Source organism: Acanthaster planci, linkage group LG02 (assembly GCF_054643075.1).
Source record: "Acanthaster planci isolate LZ-2023a linkage group LG02, COTS_SCS, whole genome shotgun sequence".
NCBI classification, from domain to species: Eukaryota; Metazoa; Echinodermata; class Asteroidea; order Valvatida; family Acanthasteridae; genus Acanthaster; species Acanthaster planci.
The window spans coordinates 16,420,444-16,435,262 of NC_141778.1; the positions used below are offsets into that span (position 1 = coordinate 16,420,444).

Sequence of the window (14,819 nt, forward strand, 5' to 3'; positions counted from 1 at the left end):
TGATTTTGCGTCTGCAATTTCTGCATTCACTCGATTTACTCAACTCACTGCCCTTCCATAGGTGTGTTTGACTTTCGGCCAATCACAACGTCTCCCCTACTGACTTGTTCAACTTTCTTACACCTCCAGGGCGGGCCGTTTTCTAATACTCAACTTCGGCTCCGTCTCGGGCTTCAACTGTTTTTTTTTTTTTTTTTAACTAACTGACATTGAAGCTGTAAGCGCAGTAATTTAGTCCAATAGTGCCACAAAACATCAAACAAGATGGAAGAGAGCTAAAAATTACAGTAATCCAATGTAATTTAAACGCTTCATGCCCACAATCGGGGATTGGTTTTGGGGACGCAGCTTGAGACGGATCTACGCCAGCCAATCAGAATGCTTGCCAGTGCGGCCAAACTCAATTGCATTCAGTGCAATCACGATAAAGTTATGAGGTTCAGTTATCTCCATATGAATTCATATTGATACACTTTTTCAGTGTAAAGATTACCAACCCTCATTATTTCGCACATATGAAATATCTGGCGTAGTTTGACGATCATACAATTTACCCTCCTACTGCAGATTAAAACAAAGTGACAAAACAGGTTTATTGTATTTTTAAAACTAAATTCCCCAATAGCTTCATTGGCTTCTTGTGGCGTACTTTATCAAAATACAAGACACAATTGAAAAAAAACCCCTGATTTTGCAAAAAATTCCAAGAAAATAAAACAAGGCACTCCAAAAATAAACATATTTTAACGCACATTTTTAATCGACACATTTAAACAATCCATCTGCCCTTCATACTTTTAAATATTTTTCATTGCACTTTTTTCGACTGGATTTCTGCAAACCTAACATACTTATTCTGACTTTTAAAAAGTCAGAATTAGTTAGATGTAACGCGTACAGTAAAAAGAAATCAGTTAGAAACAAGAAACTTCTGATTTAAATGTATCACATCTCCCCTTTGAAGAAAATGCTGGCACATAAGTTTCTACAAAATGAACAATCATTTGCATTTGAAAATACAAACTATTCTTTCATTGCAAGGCAGCTGCATGTATTGTAGTAGTTTATATATATTTATTTCATTGCAAATCTTAATACAATATTTCACTGCTAAAAACACGAGTGGGTCATATGAATAAAACCTAGCAAATGCTACGAAGTTCAAACGAATAGCAAAAGCATTTTACTGAGAAGTAAAACCATTAAGAATAAGCAAATGCATGAATTTGTATGAATAAATGTTTCTTTTACTATTCAGCGTCTACTAGTATAAAGAGTAGCAAATACTTTATGCTGACTGCACTTCCAAATAGTTTTTGCATGTACACATGTATAGATGCACACAGTGCAACATGTGCGGGTGCTGTATCTAGAGACCTCAGCATGGCAGTTACTGCACGATAGCAGTAATTTTGAAAGCAAAAACCTTGAAGAAAATTGCTCTGCCACTCTCAAATCGGTACAACTGCCTGCATCAGGTTTTTTGAGATTCCCTCCTAAAGGCATACAATTTTTCCTTTCGAATGACATTCATGAACGCTGCCATTTTGAATGTTAGCAAACATGATGCTCCTCGTTCCTCCTCTGATCTTTTAATAATATGAACGTACCCACAAGGTTTGCTTTTTACATTAAAACAACAATCCTGCAAACATTTTGCATTTCTTCTGCATAAACTATGAAATAAACATGAAGTACAATTTCTCTGATTAATAATTCTATGGATCAGAGTAAGTACATACAAAGATATTGTCGGTGTTCTCACAAAGTGACCAGAACCTGGAAGATCAATAATTTTTCAATCCAGAGTTTTTCCTACCATTTCAGTTATTTGATTCAAAGAACACATTAGCTCAGTTTCAAGCAAAATGTTGTTTACTTTCCTATTACATGTAATTGTAAATGAACACTCATGTATGACAAAAGCTTGTCTCTTGTTTTCCTGTTTTCGGAAAGCAACAAAAGTCAACTCTTTAGCTGGGCACACGAAATGAGAAAAGGTTTTAATGAATCACTTTTAATTCAGCACTATTACAACAACTGTTTGGTATCCAACAATACAATGTAAAACCAATGGAGCTGTACATGTATGTACGTCTAATAGTGTTGGAAAGTTGACACAGCTATAGATACATGCGTAGTTGAGAAAAACGAATACATGTACAGGTGGCAAATTGGCTCAGTTCAACTAAGCTCTATACACAAAGGTTAGAGATGTGCGTTCAGATAATTGCTGTTTCTGAGAGTTTGATTTCCTTTTGCAAAAACATGCAATCATTGCATGGTCTATTGACCCTGTCCATACAGTAACATCACAGGAGCTATAATGATCTTTCCAATTACTACAACTAAGTTATGCAGCCAATTGGCTCCTTATCTCCAGTCGCCTTGGTATGACATAGTATGCGAAGTGAATGAGAATATTTCTTTTCCTCCGTAATGGAATGTCACGTGCAGGCCGTGGCAGGTGGCTGCTCTTCAATGTAGGTATCTATTAACACACATAGAGTACCGAAGCGTGACGTCATTTTGAACCATTAATTAAGTGCAGTGCAAACAAAATGAAGTACACATGTGTGGGTTTACGCGCTGCATGGTTCTCACACTAATGCCTTTCACGCACATAATTGCGCATGTGCGTGAAAGGCATTAGTGTGAGAACCATGCAGCGCGTAAACCCACACATTCATTTGGGTACTCTATATTCTGCCTAAGAGGGAGAGCCCAGGCAAGAAGTGAATTGGCTTGTTCACATAGTCACAGCCTATGGTGAGCAGCTGAATTCAAACTCATGGCCCTCTGGTCCTGAGTCACACACCTTATACCCGCTGAGCCAGACTCCTCCCTAGATCCCTAGATTTTATAACACACCCTACCATCAACATACAATAACACCAGGCAAATCATTCCCACCATTCTATTCTATTACACACAGCATATAAATGTCTTGAATCCTAGCCAACTCACTTCAAGTGGTGGAAGTCGTGCGGCAGGGGGTAGCCGGCAGTGGGAGATGACTGCTGAGGTCAGGGCCATGGTCACCCAGACCACGGCGATGTGGGAGGACATGAGCAGCGGTCCGATGAGGGTGGGCTGGCTGAGGTTGGCAAGGACGTGCCCCACTGGGTGGGCATAGAGGGCCAGGATACCGACGGGTGCAGTCCACTCATGGTGTTGCTTGCTGAAGTGCTAGAGGCGGAGGTGGCAAGTAACCTGGGCAATGACATACACGTACTACAGGTATCAACAAGCACTATTCGGGCTGGGGGGAAAAAGTATCACACATTCATTTTCGATTTGTACATTTAAAACCAGATAGGGGCCTGGTATTGACAATTTTGGCTGAGCTAAGCTGAATTCCCATTCATACATAATCTGGTGAAGTTTCCATATTTTTCTAACAATTTCATTAAGTTGTATCTTATGGTTTGTAAAACACCCATCTCGCCGTATCTATAAACAGTTATGGTGCAATTCTGACTGAAAGTGGTCTCGATAGTTGAATTGCACGTGCCTACACTGTACATGATGATGTTGATTGTCAATTATGAGGTTTAGGGTCCATAAAATAGGACTCAAAATTTCCCATGAGATTTGGGAAGTGTTTAAAAGTAGCTGATACGCTTATCTTACATGTATGTTAAAAACTATATGTTTTGTGGGCTCTCAAATGGACTGATGATAGGATTAAGTACATTGTCAGAGGTGCAGTATCATTAAGACTTAAGAAGTTTTTGCATTTTATGAATGTCGGCACCAGTTCCCGGCCAAAAACTATAAAATGAAAAATAAGGCTAAATGGGCCAGGGTTATTTATTTTAACTGTAAATTCAGCCAATTTTCAAAAGCTTGTTCATTAAATTTAAATTAAATTTGAAATCAAAGCCACGTACTGATGGACTAGCACTTTCTTGAGTAAAACCTTAAACAATGTTCAGGTGGTTGGTTTTTAATTCAGATAATTTTCATAGTTTTGAACAGCTGTTAATCTTTCTAGAAGTTGGAGCTAAGTAAGCAATGCCTATTAAGGGAAAACATTTTAAAAAAATAACCATTACATTTTCACACAAGTCTAGTAAGATGAATAGGAACTATGTGGGGAAGAATATTCAATGTTTCGGAAAATGAGAATGGTGCAGTTGTGCAAAATATTCCTAGACTGAAAATAATGTGCATCTGTCATTTCTTGCAAAAGTGAAATAAAAATTGCAATACCAACAGATGAAAAAATTTAACACATGTACTGAAAAATCAACACATTACAACTGCACCTGTGAAAGAAGTTGAGAAACTCATCTCCTCAAAGATGAGGAAGACGACAAACTCTACAAAGACACGGTGGAAGGAGGGCAAGGCGGGGTCCACACTGATGTCACATCATAAACCCAGAGGGTACACGCACATCAGAAATGCAAATTTGACCATGGTGATGTTGAGCAGTACTGAACAGAAGTCTTCTTCAATCGCTCCCAGCCCACCTGAAATGAAGCAGTTAATGAGAGAGTCGTAAACAAGCAAAATATTCTGGACTTAAATTTTGTTGGTTTTTTGAGTATGTAGTGTGCCATATAATACAACTTATTTACATTTTAGGTCTTAGGCTTCTTTCAAAGCTGCTACATGTATATCTCATTCAATATCAGAAATGATATCACACAGCATACCTAACGCCCCAAGTTATACAAGTAATGGCAGTATAACCCTGTATAATGCCAGTATATGCCCTGGTGGTTCAAAATTTTTGTTACATGTACTGTACTTATAGAGATGTAAAAGGTGATCCCTCAACAAGAGTATCCCCTGTTATTTGAGTGAATTGACACTGAAAGTACAAAGGCTAACTGAGGAAATACTTGAACGTCCCTGCCCCTATCCATGTACATGTGTATTTGTCTAAGATCTTTTCAAATCAGCATGCACTGCCATGCAGGCTTCAACTGAAATGTAGCCAAAGGGTTGTCTTTTACGTATTTAAAGTAAATTTACACATAATTTTCTAAATTTGAAGTTGAAAATAAAAATTAGAATAAAGAAAATATAAACAGAAAATTGTTTCGTAACTGTTTAAAGGAAAAAAAAAAGTAAACTAAAAAAAAGTAAAGGTTAAGATTTTGCAAATAAACCAATTAAGATGCTCCCTTGAGGCTTCTGGTATGAATATACAGCATCAGAGAATCTTATCACGAACAAAAGATCACGCTTTCACTTACTTTTAAAGGTAGCCGCATATCAGGGTTAAGAAAATGCCCAGGGAAAAGTATTTTGAATGAAAGCCCCTTAGCCCATGTCTTATTGCTCTTCTGAAAAGATTGAGAAATCCATAAACAGATATTGATCTTCAAGCTTTGCACCCATTATCTTGTAAGAAACACAAGACAGGATGCCTCGCCCTCTTTAAAAAGACAGATTAAAAAAGATAAGGGATGGGGAAGCATGGCTTCTTCCATTAATGGTGTTTTGGGAACTGCAAAAATTCCCATGTGTCAGACCAGAAAGGCCATTGGAACTAAAATACATGGTACATGTACCAGATACCCAACACAAACAACCTGGAAGATCCTGCCTTGATGGCTCTGAAAGAGAATGCCTTGGCCAAGGAGGTGGGATTATTACTCCCTTGTGGCAATGCGCATGACCTCAAAGGAAGTTCTGCAAGAGGAAACGTCACTGTAAGTCTCCAGAAGTGATAGGGCATATATACCACTTAGAATACCCAAAGAAGCAATAAACCCTTGTACCATATAAAAGACTGTGTACCATATATGCTCCAGCAGTATCATGCTGGTAGCTTCAAAGCATGCACACCCGTAGAATGATTTTTAACCAGAATATGAAGAAACTGCAAACTATAACTGAAATCACCAAATTTACATGTAAGCTCCATCTAGAACAATTTTTGTAGCCAATTCAGGCAACTGTGAAACACTTTGGCCAGTGAGCCAATTTAGGGGACTGTGAAATACATGTATTTAATCTTATAATAATGGAGGCATCCACAGCTGCATATTTAAATGGTGAAGTCATGGTAACAGTTCCTGCCAACTCTGAGCAAGTGATGACTCCAACCATGACACTTCCAGAGAGAGGCAATTTCAGCTTTGCATTGTTCTTCTTTGTTGTGCTCAGTTCTCTGGGTATGGTTGGCAACGCTGTGGTGTGCTTGGTCATGCTACGCAACAGGAAAGTCTTTAATTCAACCACCAACAAACTTATTATTCACCAATCGACCATTGACTCCTTCGGCTCGATCATCTTCCTTACCCGACGTTTTGCCCTCATCACGCCACCTGTTCCAGCTGGCTTTCTGACGAGGCTTTACTGCCGCATCTGGTGGTCAGAGTGGGTCCAGTACAGCATGTTTGTCACATCAACCTACAACCTGGCAGCCATCTCCGCAGAGCGGTACCTGGCCACCTGCCATCCAGTGCGGCACCGGAACATGTTCTCACCCTGCCGCCTGAAGCTCCTCTTGTTGGTGCCCTGGCTGGCCGGGTGGCTCCCCGCAGCCCACGTTGTGGTCCTGAGCTTCTACGACAGTGAAACGCTAGACTGCGGCATCGCCTGGCCAAGCTTGGAGGCCCAGGCAGCAGGGGGTGTCCTCATTTTCCTGCAGGAGATGGTCATACCCCTCACCATCATGGTGTTCACCTACTCTCGCATCATCTGGTCCCTCCAGCAGCGTTCCCGTGTGCGGCAGGGGGAGAACAATGCAGCCGCCCGCGAAATGTTCTCCAAGGCAAACCGCAACGTGACGATCACTCTCATCGTTGTTGCTGTGTTCTTTGTCGTCTGCTGGCTGCCTAATGAAGTCTACTACTTGCTGTACAATCTCAGCCTTCAACCCAACTTCATCAATGACCCCGTGTATGAAGTGACCTCTGTCTTTGTTGTCTTGAATTTGTGCATCAATCCGTTCATCTATGCTTTTGCGTACGAGCGCTTTCGAAAGAAACTGCTTGAGATGTTGTGCTGCCGTTACTGGAGTGTCCGCCGCATCAATGTGTTGGAGAATCGCACAGGTGTACAGGCATCAACAGTTCCCATGGTATCTGGGGGTCCTTCTAAGACCATCCATACTAATAAGGCTGGAAGTTCAACTCAAGGAACAGAAGTTGCTTGACAATCTACTCATGAATGCATACAAGTCAAAAAGGCATGATGCCTAAAAGCTAGCTGTCTTGGACACTTGACCAAATTGGCAAACTCATTCAGTTCTTGTGATCATACTGTAGTGCACTTTCCCATTGAAAATGCATGGACATACACTGTACATTTATACAGTGTGGTCCAGAAGGAGAGACACATACATGTACATGTAAAGCTTACCAACTTTCTTCTGACAAGTTCTGCAAAGCTAACCACAGTATTAAATAGTGAGTAATAATGGTGAGTACACCCAAACTACATGCACATGTACAAGTATGTCTTTTGTATCAGGTGCACTGCAAATTCTGTTTGGTTTATGTTCGTTGTATTCTCTACATGTTTTTGCTCACAAACATGACAAAAGGCTTTTCTAGGTACAGTACATGTTACAATGTTACATGTATATCTCTATTAAATATAATAATATGATTTGTATTGGTTCTTCCAGACAATGGATGGCTATACAAAAACTAGACTATATCACGTTCACTGTATGCAGGAATAATGAGGCAATCCCCTTGGATTGTACATGTACATGTACCACAGAGCAGCCAAACAGAAAAGGGCGGCCCTCAAAAAAAGAAATAACAAGATCTGAGCTCAGGGAAAAGGGCTGTGCAGATGGACCACTGCTGGTGCATGCGCATTCACATTTGCTATTCACCAATGCTGGTATTACCTTCACTGGTTACCTGTTTTGTACAGGTTTAACTTCAAAATCATCCTGTTAATCAACATATAAAGCCATCCACGGTCTTGCTCTTAGATACACGTACTTAATGAATCTTGTCATCATTAAGAAGGAGTCTAGATATCATCTCGGGTCAGCAAGCAACGGCCCTTTGTAAAGTTGTCCTCAGGGTAAAATGTTACGCACACTTGGTGACACGGCATCTGCAATGGCTGCTCCTAAATTATGGAATGCCTTGCCATGGCACATACGGTGTGAGTAGAGCTTTGTCGTTTTCAAATGTAAAGTTACCTTTTTAATGTTGCATTTGCACAATGATATTGCACTTCAAGATTCTTGATTTTATTAGTTTTATCTATAGGGTTATTATTGTTATTTTTAACTTAATGTAGGGTTATGGTTTCAATATCTCTGATAACCAGGACGCTGAGGAACACTCTAACCTGACACCCACATGTCTTGCTTGACTGTTAAAAGTCTGATGATCTGAAATATCTGAAGATCAGTGAAGAAAGCATCGCATAGGAAAATATCATAGACTACATTTTTAAATTGTAAACCTTTGAAATAATGAACGTATACTGCATGCCAATAAAGTACATGTACATGTATATGACTGCATGTAAATCATTATTTATACGAAGTTGTCACGTTACATGACTGTGGACAAAATAATTGTAAATATACGCAAAAACTCACATATCATTTCAATGCAATGTGCACATACATGTCTGAGCGTGATTTAATTCGTTATTGTTAAGACAGATACCGTTAACATTTGTGAAGAGGTGTGTCACCATCTTTGTAAACTCTGAAAAAGATTGTGCACTATGTATGATACACTAGTTCCTGGAATGCAATACATTTCATTCAGATGGAAAAAGATGATCAGAATATGAGTGCAATTAGTTTATTATTTTTTTATCACTGAATGCTTATGTTGATAAAGTGTACATGTAGGTTCACAATCACCGATAAGATGCAGTTAAGGTAAAGTCACAATTTAGTCCCGGTATATGTCCATGTCCATGTAGTTCAGTTGCAAGCCAGATAAAAAAGCCCAACTTATAAAACTGAAGATAATGTATTCACCTGACTAATAACTGACAGACTGCTTTTAAAACAAATGTCTTGAGGTCTCAAGATATGATGAAATGGAAAGACCCAAATTTCTGCCAAATAAATGGCCTAGCTGCACTTTTTTCTTATTTTCTCAAAAGAAGAAGAAAAGATACCTATACACAAGTACATGTGGATATCTTTATATTGGGGATCTAAAAAGTCTTGTTGTGACTTTAGACCCAAAACATTGAACATACATGTTCTCAGGGAATTAGTGACCAAAATATTAAGTTTACATGCATGTAGGTAGCAAGAAAAATAATAACAATGTAGAAAACATTTTAATTGAATGAGGGTTTGAATGATGGACGATCGGAACATTTGCAAGTTTGCGCATTTAGCAGTGCATAGCCTGATGAAGGTCAGATGTCTTCCTAATCTATGATTTCATTTGCAGCTTTGGAATAAGACTCTAGCTTCATGAGTCTTCCCCCAAGCTAGCTCATCATGGAAGCCTCCAGCTCAATGCAGCCCCAATTCTGCTGTAGAAACATCTCCTTTGCTGGAGTACAGCATATATTCAGTTGGTTTGAACAGTTAACTTGTCTAAAATTGGCTAGGTGAAACTTGAGACAAAGACATACATGTGGATGAAGCAGAGATATGGAATTTTAACACCTTACATGGTTTTGTGAGTTGTAAATATCAGAGAATTTGAGAAATGGTTAAATTGATACAACTTGATACAACTGTTTTTTCAACAATATTAAATCTGTGTACACAAATCATGGACATTCCCTTTATTTTTGATCCACCATGATGTTTGACAATTCCTTTTCCTTACTATTATACTTAAAAGTGATCCATGGTGCACATTCTGTCCGCCTAAAGATTTGATGTTGTTACGGGTAGTGAAGTTGTGGAATTGGCATTGTTCATGTGTATAACTGGTCTTATTTTCTGAGTGAAAGAAGCCTTCAGTCGAGTTCAGCATGGTTTTGGAATGATGGGTCACATTTGTCAAAACTGTGTACTTTTCTTATTAATTATGTGATAATTGATTATTAAGTAAGCTATGGATTAGACAGACGTACTGTACATGTAGGTTATACATGTAATTAACTAATTCAATTTAGCAACCTTAAGCATTCATTGACTTTGAATACACTTTAGCACAATCTGCATCAGTGAGATGAAAGGGGGAAAATGGTTTTGTGTTGAATGGAGAGAAAAGAAATGTTCAGAAATAGCCAGGAATCATCCAGCAAGTCTGGATGCAAAAAAATTTAAGAATAAAAAAAGCGGGGGGGGGGGGAGATATATTTGCAGGGTTACTTTCTGAGGATATTTTCATGTATGGTCACTGTGACACTGGGAGCTGCCATATTGTAGAGAGTAATTTATTATGGTCACATGGCATGACGTTATTTACGAGCACATTATCAATTCAATGCGCATACAATGTGTGTATGTTCTGGTGTGTAAATACACGTACATGTAGTTCCAGTTATGCACCATACATTACAGGGGGTCGAGGTAAGTTGGCAGTTACTGGGCCTTATTGTACATTTTCATTTCAAGTGCTTAAGCTGAAAGATACTGAGAAAATATCGGAGTAACTTGCCTCTGCCCTTCATCGATCACTATTTAACTCGTTTCAGATCTACATGTCATCCACATGTACAATTTCAAAGTTTGATGTTGGTCTGTCAACGTAAGGAAATTCAAATAAACTTGGTAACTGGAATTAGTTAACAAAGGCTGTCATGAAACACTGGGTTTAAATTCCATCTTGAATTCAACCTCGCCTGTACAATGTGAAGCACCTGATTGATGTCCGTGTTTAATAAACTTGCCTGAAACATCTGTCAGTTGACCGCAGTTCCCTTTGTATTTTTTTTTTGGGGGGGGCTAAAAGAGAAATTCCCTGAATAACCCTTTACACTGCAGAGGATACCTACGGATACAATTGTAAATTTATCTTTCAAAGGGCTTTATCAACACTTGCTATGCACTATCCTCAATCCTTCAAAATCCACTAAAATCCAACACTTTTGGGTCGGTTTGATGGGTGGGATGGGATAGCGCCAGCGCTAATTAAGGGGTCACAGTGAAGCATGAAACCAAAATATGGTGTGTAGGATCATTTGGCCAAGTAACCTTTGAAAAAAAAGGAAGAAATATATATTCACTTACCAGGACATTCTGATCTTGTTGAATTTTGTACTTGACGATAAAGGCTGGCTTGCCAGTAGCGTCCACATAAACAAACAAAATATTTACCATAAAAAGGTAATCAGCTGGGTACCTGTGCAGATGAACAAACAGATTTCTCTACTCAGCATGTTCAGTCTTGAGGATTTAGAGTGGACAGGGCTAGGCTGGATAATGCACCGGCTGGTAGTACATATCTACAGATAATTTCTACACCTCTGAACAGCCAATATCAACTTCTTTGTTAAATGCTTTTTAACCTTGAATGAAGTCTCCTCTATCAGTCATGGCAGTTAGGAAATTGACATTGCTACATTGTCTTGTTAGAGGCACAGTAAATTCAGTATGTTATCCAGTATTCACAGGAGATGGGAGGTGGGTGGGGAGAATGTGCCCCTCCCCATTTGTTCAAAAATCATTCGAATGCTTTTCCAACCACACTTAGGGATCTTATACATGTTATATTGTATTGTACTGACAACACTACTCTGATGACTGTACTGGAGTACTTTTGGTCAAGACAGACTTTGGATTGCAATTTGTTGTAACTCTGCACTGCATATTCTAGGCTTTTGACAATATTCATCTGCCAATGTTGACTAACTGAATATCTGTACCCCCTCCAAAACAAAAAAAATATGCGGCTTACACAACACCAAGCAGGAACGTATTCTCGCCAATCAGCATGTGGATTCTCAGCCACTACTCGCCCCAGAAGTGGGCGGAGGCCCCCAGGTGCCAGGTGAGGAAATTCCAGAGGGTGGCCAGGCTGATTATCATCCTGCCCCTGATGATAAACATCATCATGATCATGATGCTCTGGGTCTCTCTCCACTGGTATCCCTGCTGCTGAGGCGGCTAAAAGAATGCCACCAAAAAACTAACAGTTTTCAACTGCTCTGGATCGGCAATATCCATTTCACTACAGAAGGATTGAGAGGCTTATTGTGTGACTGAATCAAGCCAGTTAGTTTGGTATTTAAAAACACAAATTCATTCAAGAATAAATGGCTTCAGTTCAAACAGTTGGCTTATGGCTGCCTTGATAGGGCTGACCTCACATATCGAAGCTCTCAAATGACATACAATTCATGTTGTACATACTTGAGCCTGTACTGTCTAGCCCAAAATCGCTCACTGGCCAAACCAGTTGCCACTGATTGGCTAGAGACTTATGAGGCTCTGTCTCATTTACTTAACTAATTAGTAACAAGGCATTGCAGCTCCAACTGAGGTGTGGCAATTGGCTTCAATCAAACCCCACCCCCGAAAAAATGTCTGACAGGTAACGTGTTCAATTTTGGGGGGAAGACACATTTTAACCGATACATTTAGTGAATCCATATTGTGCGAAATCAGCTCCAGTAAACATTCTAACAATGAAGCAAAAAATCTCTGAGAAGATACCGGTAATTTTTTTTTAACGAGTGATCAGTTAAAATACAGTGAAATTTAAACAGACTGTCTAGGAGTGACAAGCTAAGCTGATGAAGGATGTCCATCTCAAACCAACGTACGTGTACATGTAGGCCTACCTTTTCTCTTCAACCAGATTCAGAGCAGTCGTTTTGTAGCCCAAGCTTGTGGTGTTTTTCCTGGATTGCCATTGGGAAAGGGCATTCACAGGTCAAAAGATGAAAAGAAAGAAAATACAGGGTTTAATCCAAATTTACTAATTAGCTTGGTCTATGCAATCACGGACCATTTACCCAGGGATGTGCAACTTAAGCTCAGAGCTGGTTCAATGCGTGTCACGGCTGGCACAGTATCAAAGAAGAAATTAAATTGGATTATCTCTAATAATAAAACATATATTCCTGTCTACCACTTTGTTTTCTTGTAATATTTTAAGTCAGGGTACACCCTTTCTAAAAATGTTGCTCAAGATATTTCATCCTATACATTCTGAGAAAAGTGTACCACAAAATTTATTGATGCGTTGGCATGTCGTCTCAGCATAACCATGGCTGCACTTTACATGCTGCAACACGTGTCATGTGGTCGCGAGTTTTTTCGAGAAAGTCGAGTGCACCTGCGGGGGTAATAACAATCCGTAACATGTATAGAACAAAGGTCGCACATGTGTTTGCACTGGGGCCGCTCGCGGTTGCACATCCCTGGGTAAATGGTCCGTGATGCAATCAAAGTTGTGCTACCCTCTAAATTAGAGAATACGAAAGTCACATTCCACAAGTCAAAGTTCTGGGCAGGGACAAGAGATATCTATCTGTGCATGCAAAACTAGTCGATAGGCAAACGCAAACATGTAAATGAATGTATGGTTACAGCCTTTAATCAGCTGCATATAAAACTACTCAAAAAAACTTGACTCTCCCACAGGCAGGGACAGGAAAAAAAAAAGAAATCAACCAGAACCCACCTTTTCTGTCTTGCTATGGCTCTTGGGACAACAAAAAAGTTAAAACATGAGCAATCTATCTCTGACTGTGCAGGGACAGAAAGCAGATACACTTAATCGTTTGAACTCCAGCAAATAAAATGTCTTTCAAAGCTAAAAATGCATTACCAATTTAATTTGAACAATGACCCTTGGTTTGGAGGTCAACGAAATTGTATTACGGCTGCACTGGGATGGGCTCATCAGGCATTAAAAATTCAACGGTACTGATGACCATGGGGGGGGGCTACACTCCCAGTCAGATTTTCAGACCCGACTGATTTTTTGTTTCTTTTCTTTCTTCTTTTGAGAAGTTTCTCTCCAATAAATTTACCACCAAATGGTCCTCTTTACTTGAATAAGTTTACCTGGAGGAATATGTGAAATCTAGGAGTAAATTTTACACATTCATTTATAGTACATGTACTAGTACAAGTACATGAAACTGTGGGTCTATTCCAACTCGCTGCAACCTGCAGTGTCATGGAACATTATGCTGATAGGTAATGTATTGGCATGTCCTGCCTTTTTTTAAAAAAATATTTATATTTGACTTACCACATGGATCAACTGTGCCAAAAAGAACCTGGCTGTGACACTAGCTGTCGCATCTTTACACAAGCCTTTTATGGTGTGTAATTAAGGTACATTTCCACATGTACAGCATGTAAATTTGAGCTGTACAGGTGCTTTCCACCGTCCAGTATGTACACAAGTATAATTATATGTTGAAGCCCCCTACTCATCAGCTGATTGTACCGGGTACATTGTATATATGCAAGTGTTAGACTGGCTACAACTGGATTAGACTGGACTGCATTGGCTTGGGCTACACTGGCTTGGATTCAGGATCACAAAATAAGGATCGGATGGGTTTGACAGCACTGCTGAATTGGATGGGATTGGACTGGATCAGATTGGATTCAGTGGCAGGAAGCTGAAATCTGGTCACACTGCTATTATACTCCCTATACGTGCATGTACTTTAATTTGCAAGAAAGCTGCCTGAATCTTTCAAATTCCAACAAGTATGTAGTGCAGTATAAAACCCAGAGTCCAGGTAAAGGGATCAGACTTCACAGGATTCTAAATGGAACAGTTGGAGTTGAGTTGAGGGACATCTTGAGGTCTTGAGGAAGGAGGCACTCGTGTGTGTCTCTCAACCCATCATATCCCCACAGCTTTTTGAGGGAGAAATATCCTTTTTTCCTGCTTCCTCAGCATGTTGGCTTTCTTTGGGCCCTCATAGGCAGAGTGCAGAATTAATTTAAGGGGGTCACTGACACAGAACTTGACACTCACACAGGC

General features: G+C 39.6%; 1 protein-coding gene across 1 annotated transcript; it reads left to right on the forward strand.

Moving 5' to 3' along the window:
- Positions 1-4,371: 4,371 nt before the first annotated feature.
- Positions 4,372-7,638, forward strand: LOC110973208 (galanin receptor 2b-like). Its single transcript, XM_022223858.2, has one exon. It carries the CDS (start codon positions 5,984-5,986, stop codon positions 7,118-7,120), a length of 1,137 nt encoding a protein of 378 aa, XP_022079550.2. The 5' UTR covers positions 4,372-5,983; the 3' UTR covers positions 7,121-7,638.
- Positions 7,639-14,819: the final 7,181 nt, after the last annotated feature.

Excerpts from the sequence above, each read along its gene's own strand:
- LOC110973208 (XM_022223858.2), top strand. The coding sequence starts at position 5,984 with ATGGAGGCATCCACAGCTGCATATTTAAATGGTGAAGTCATGGTAACA.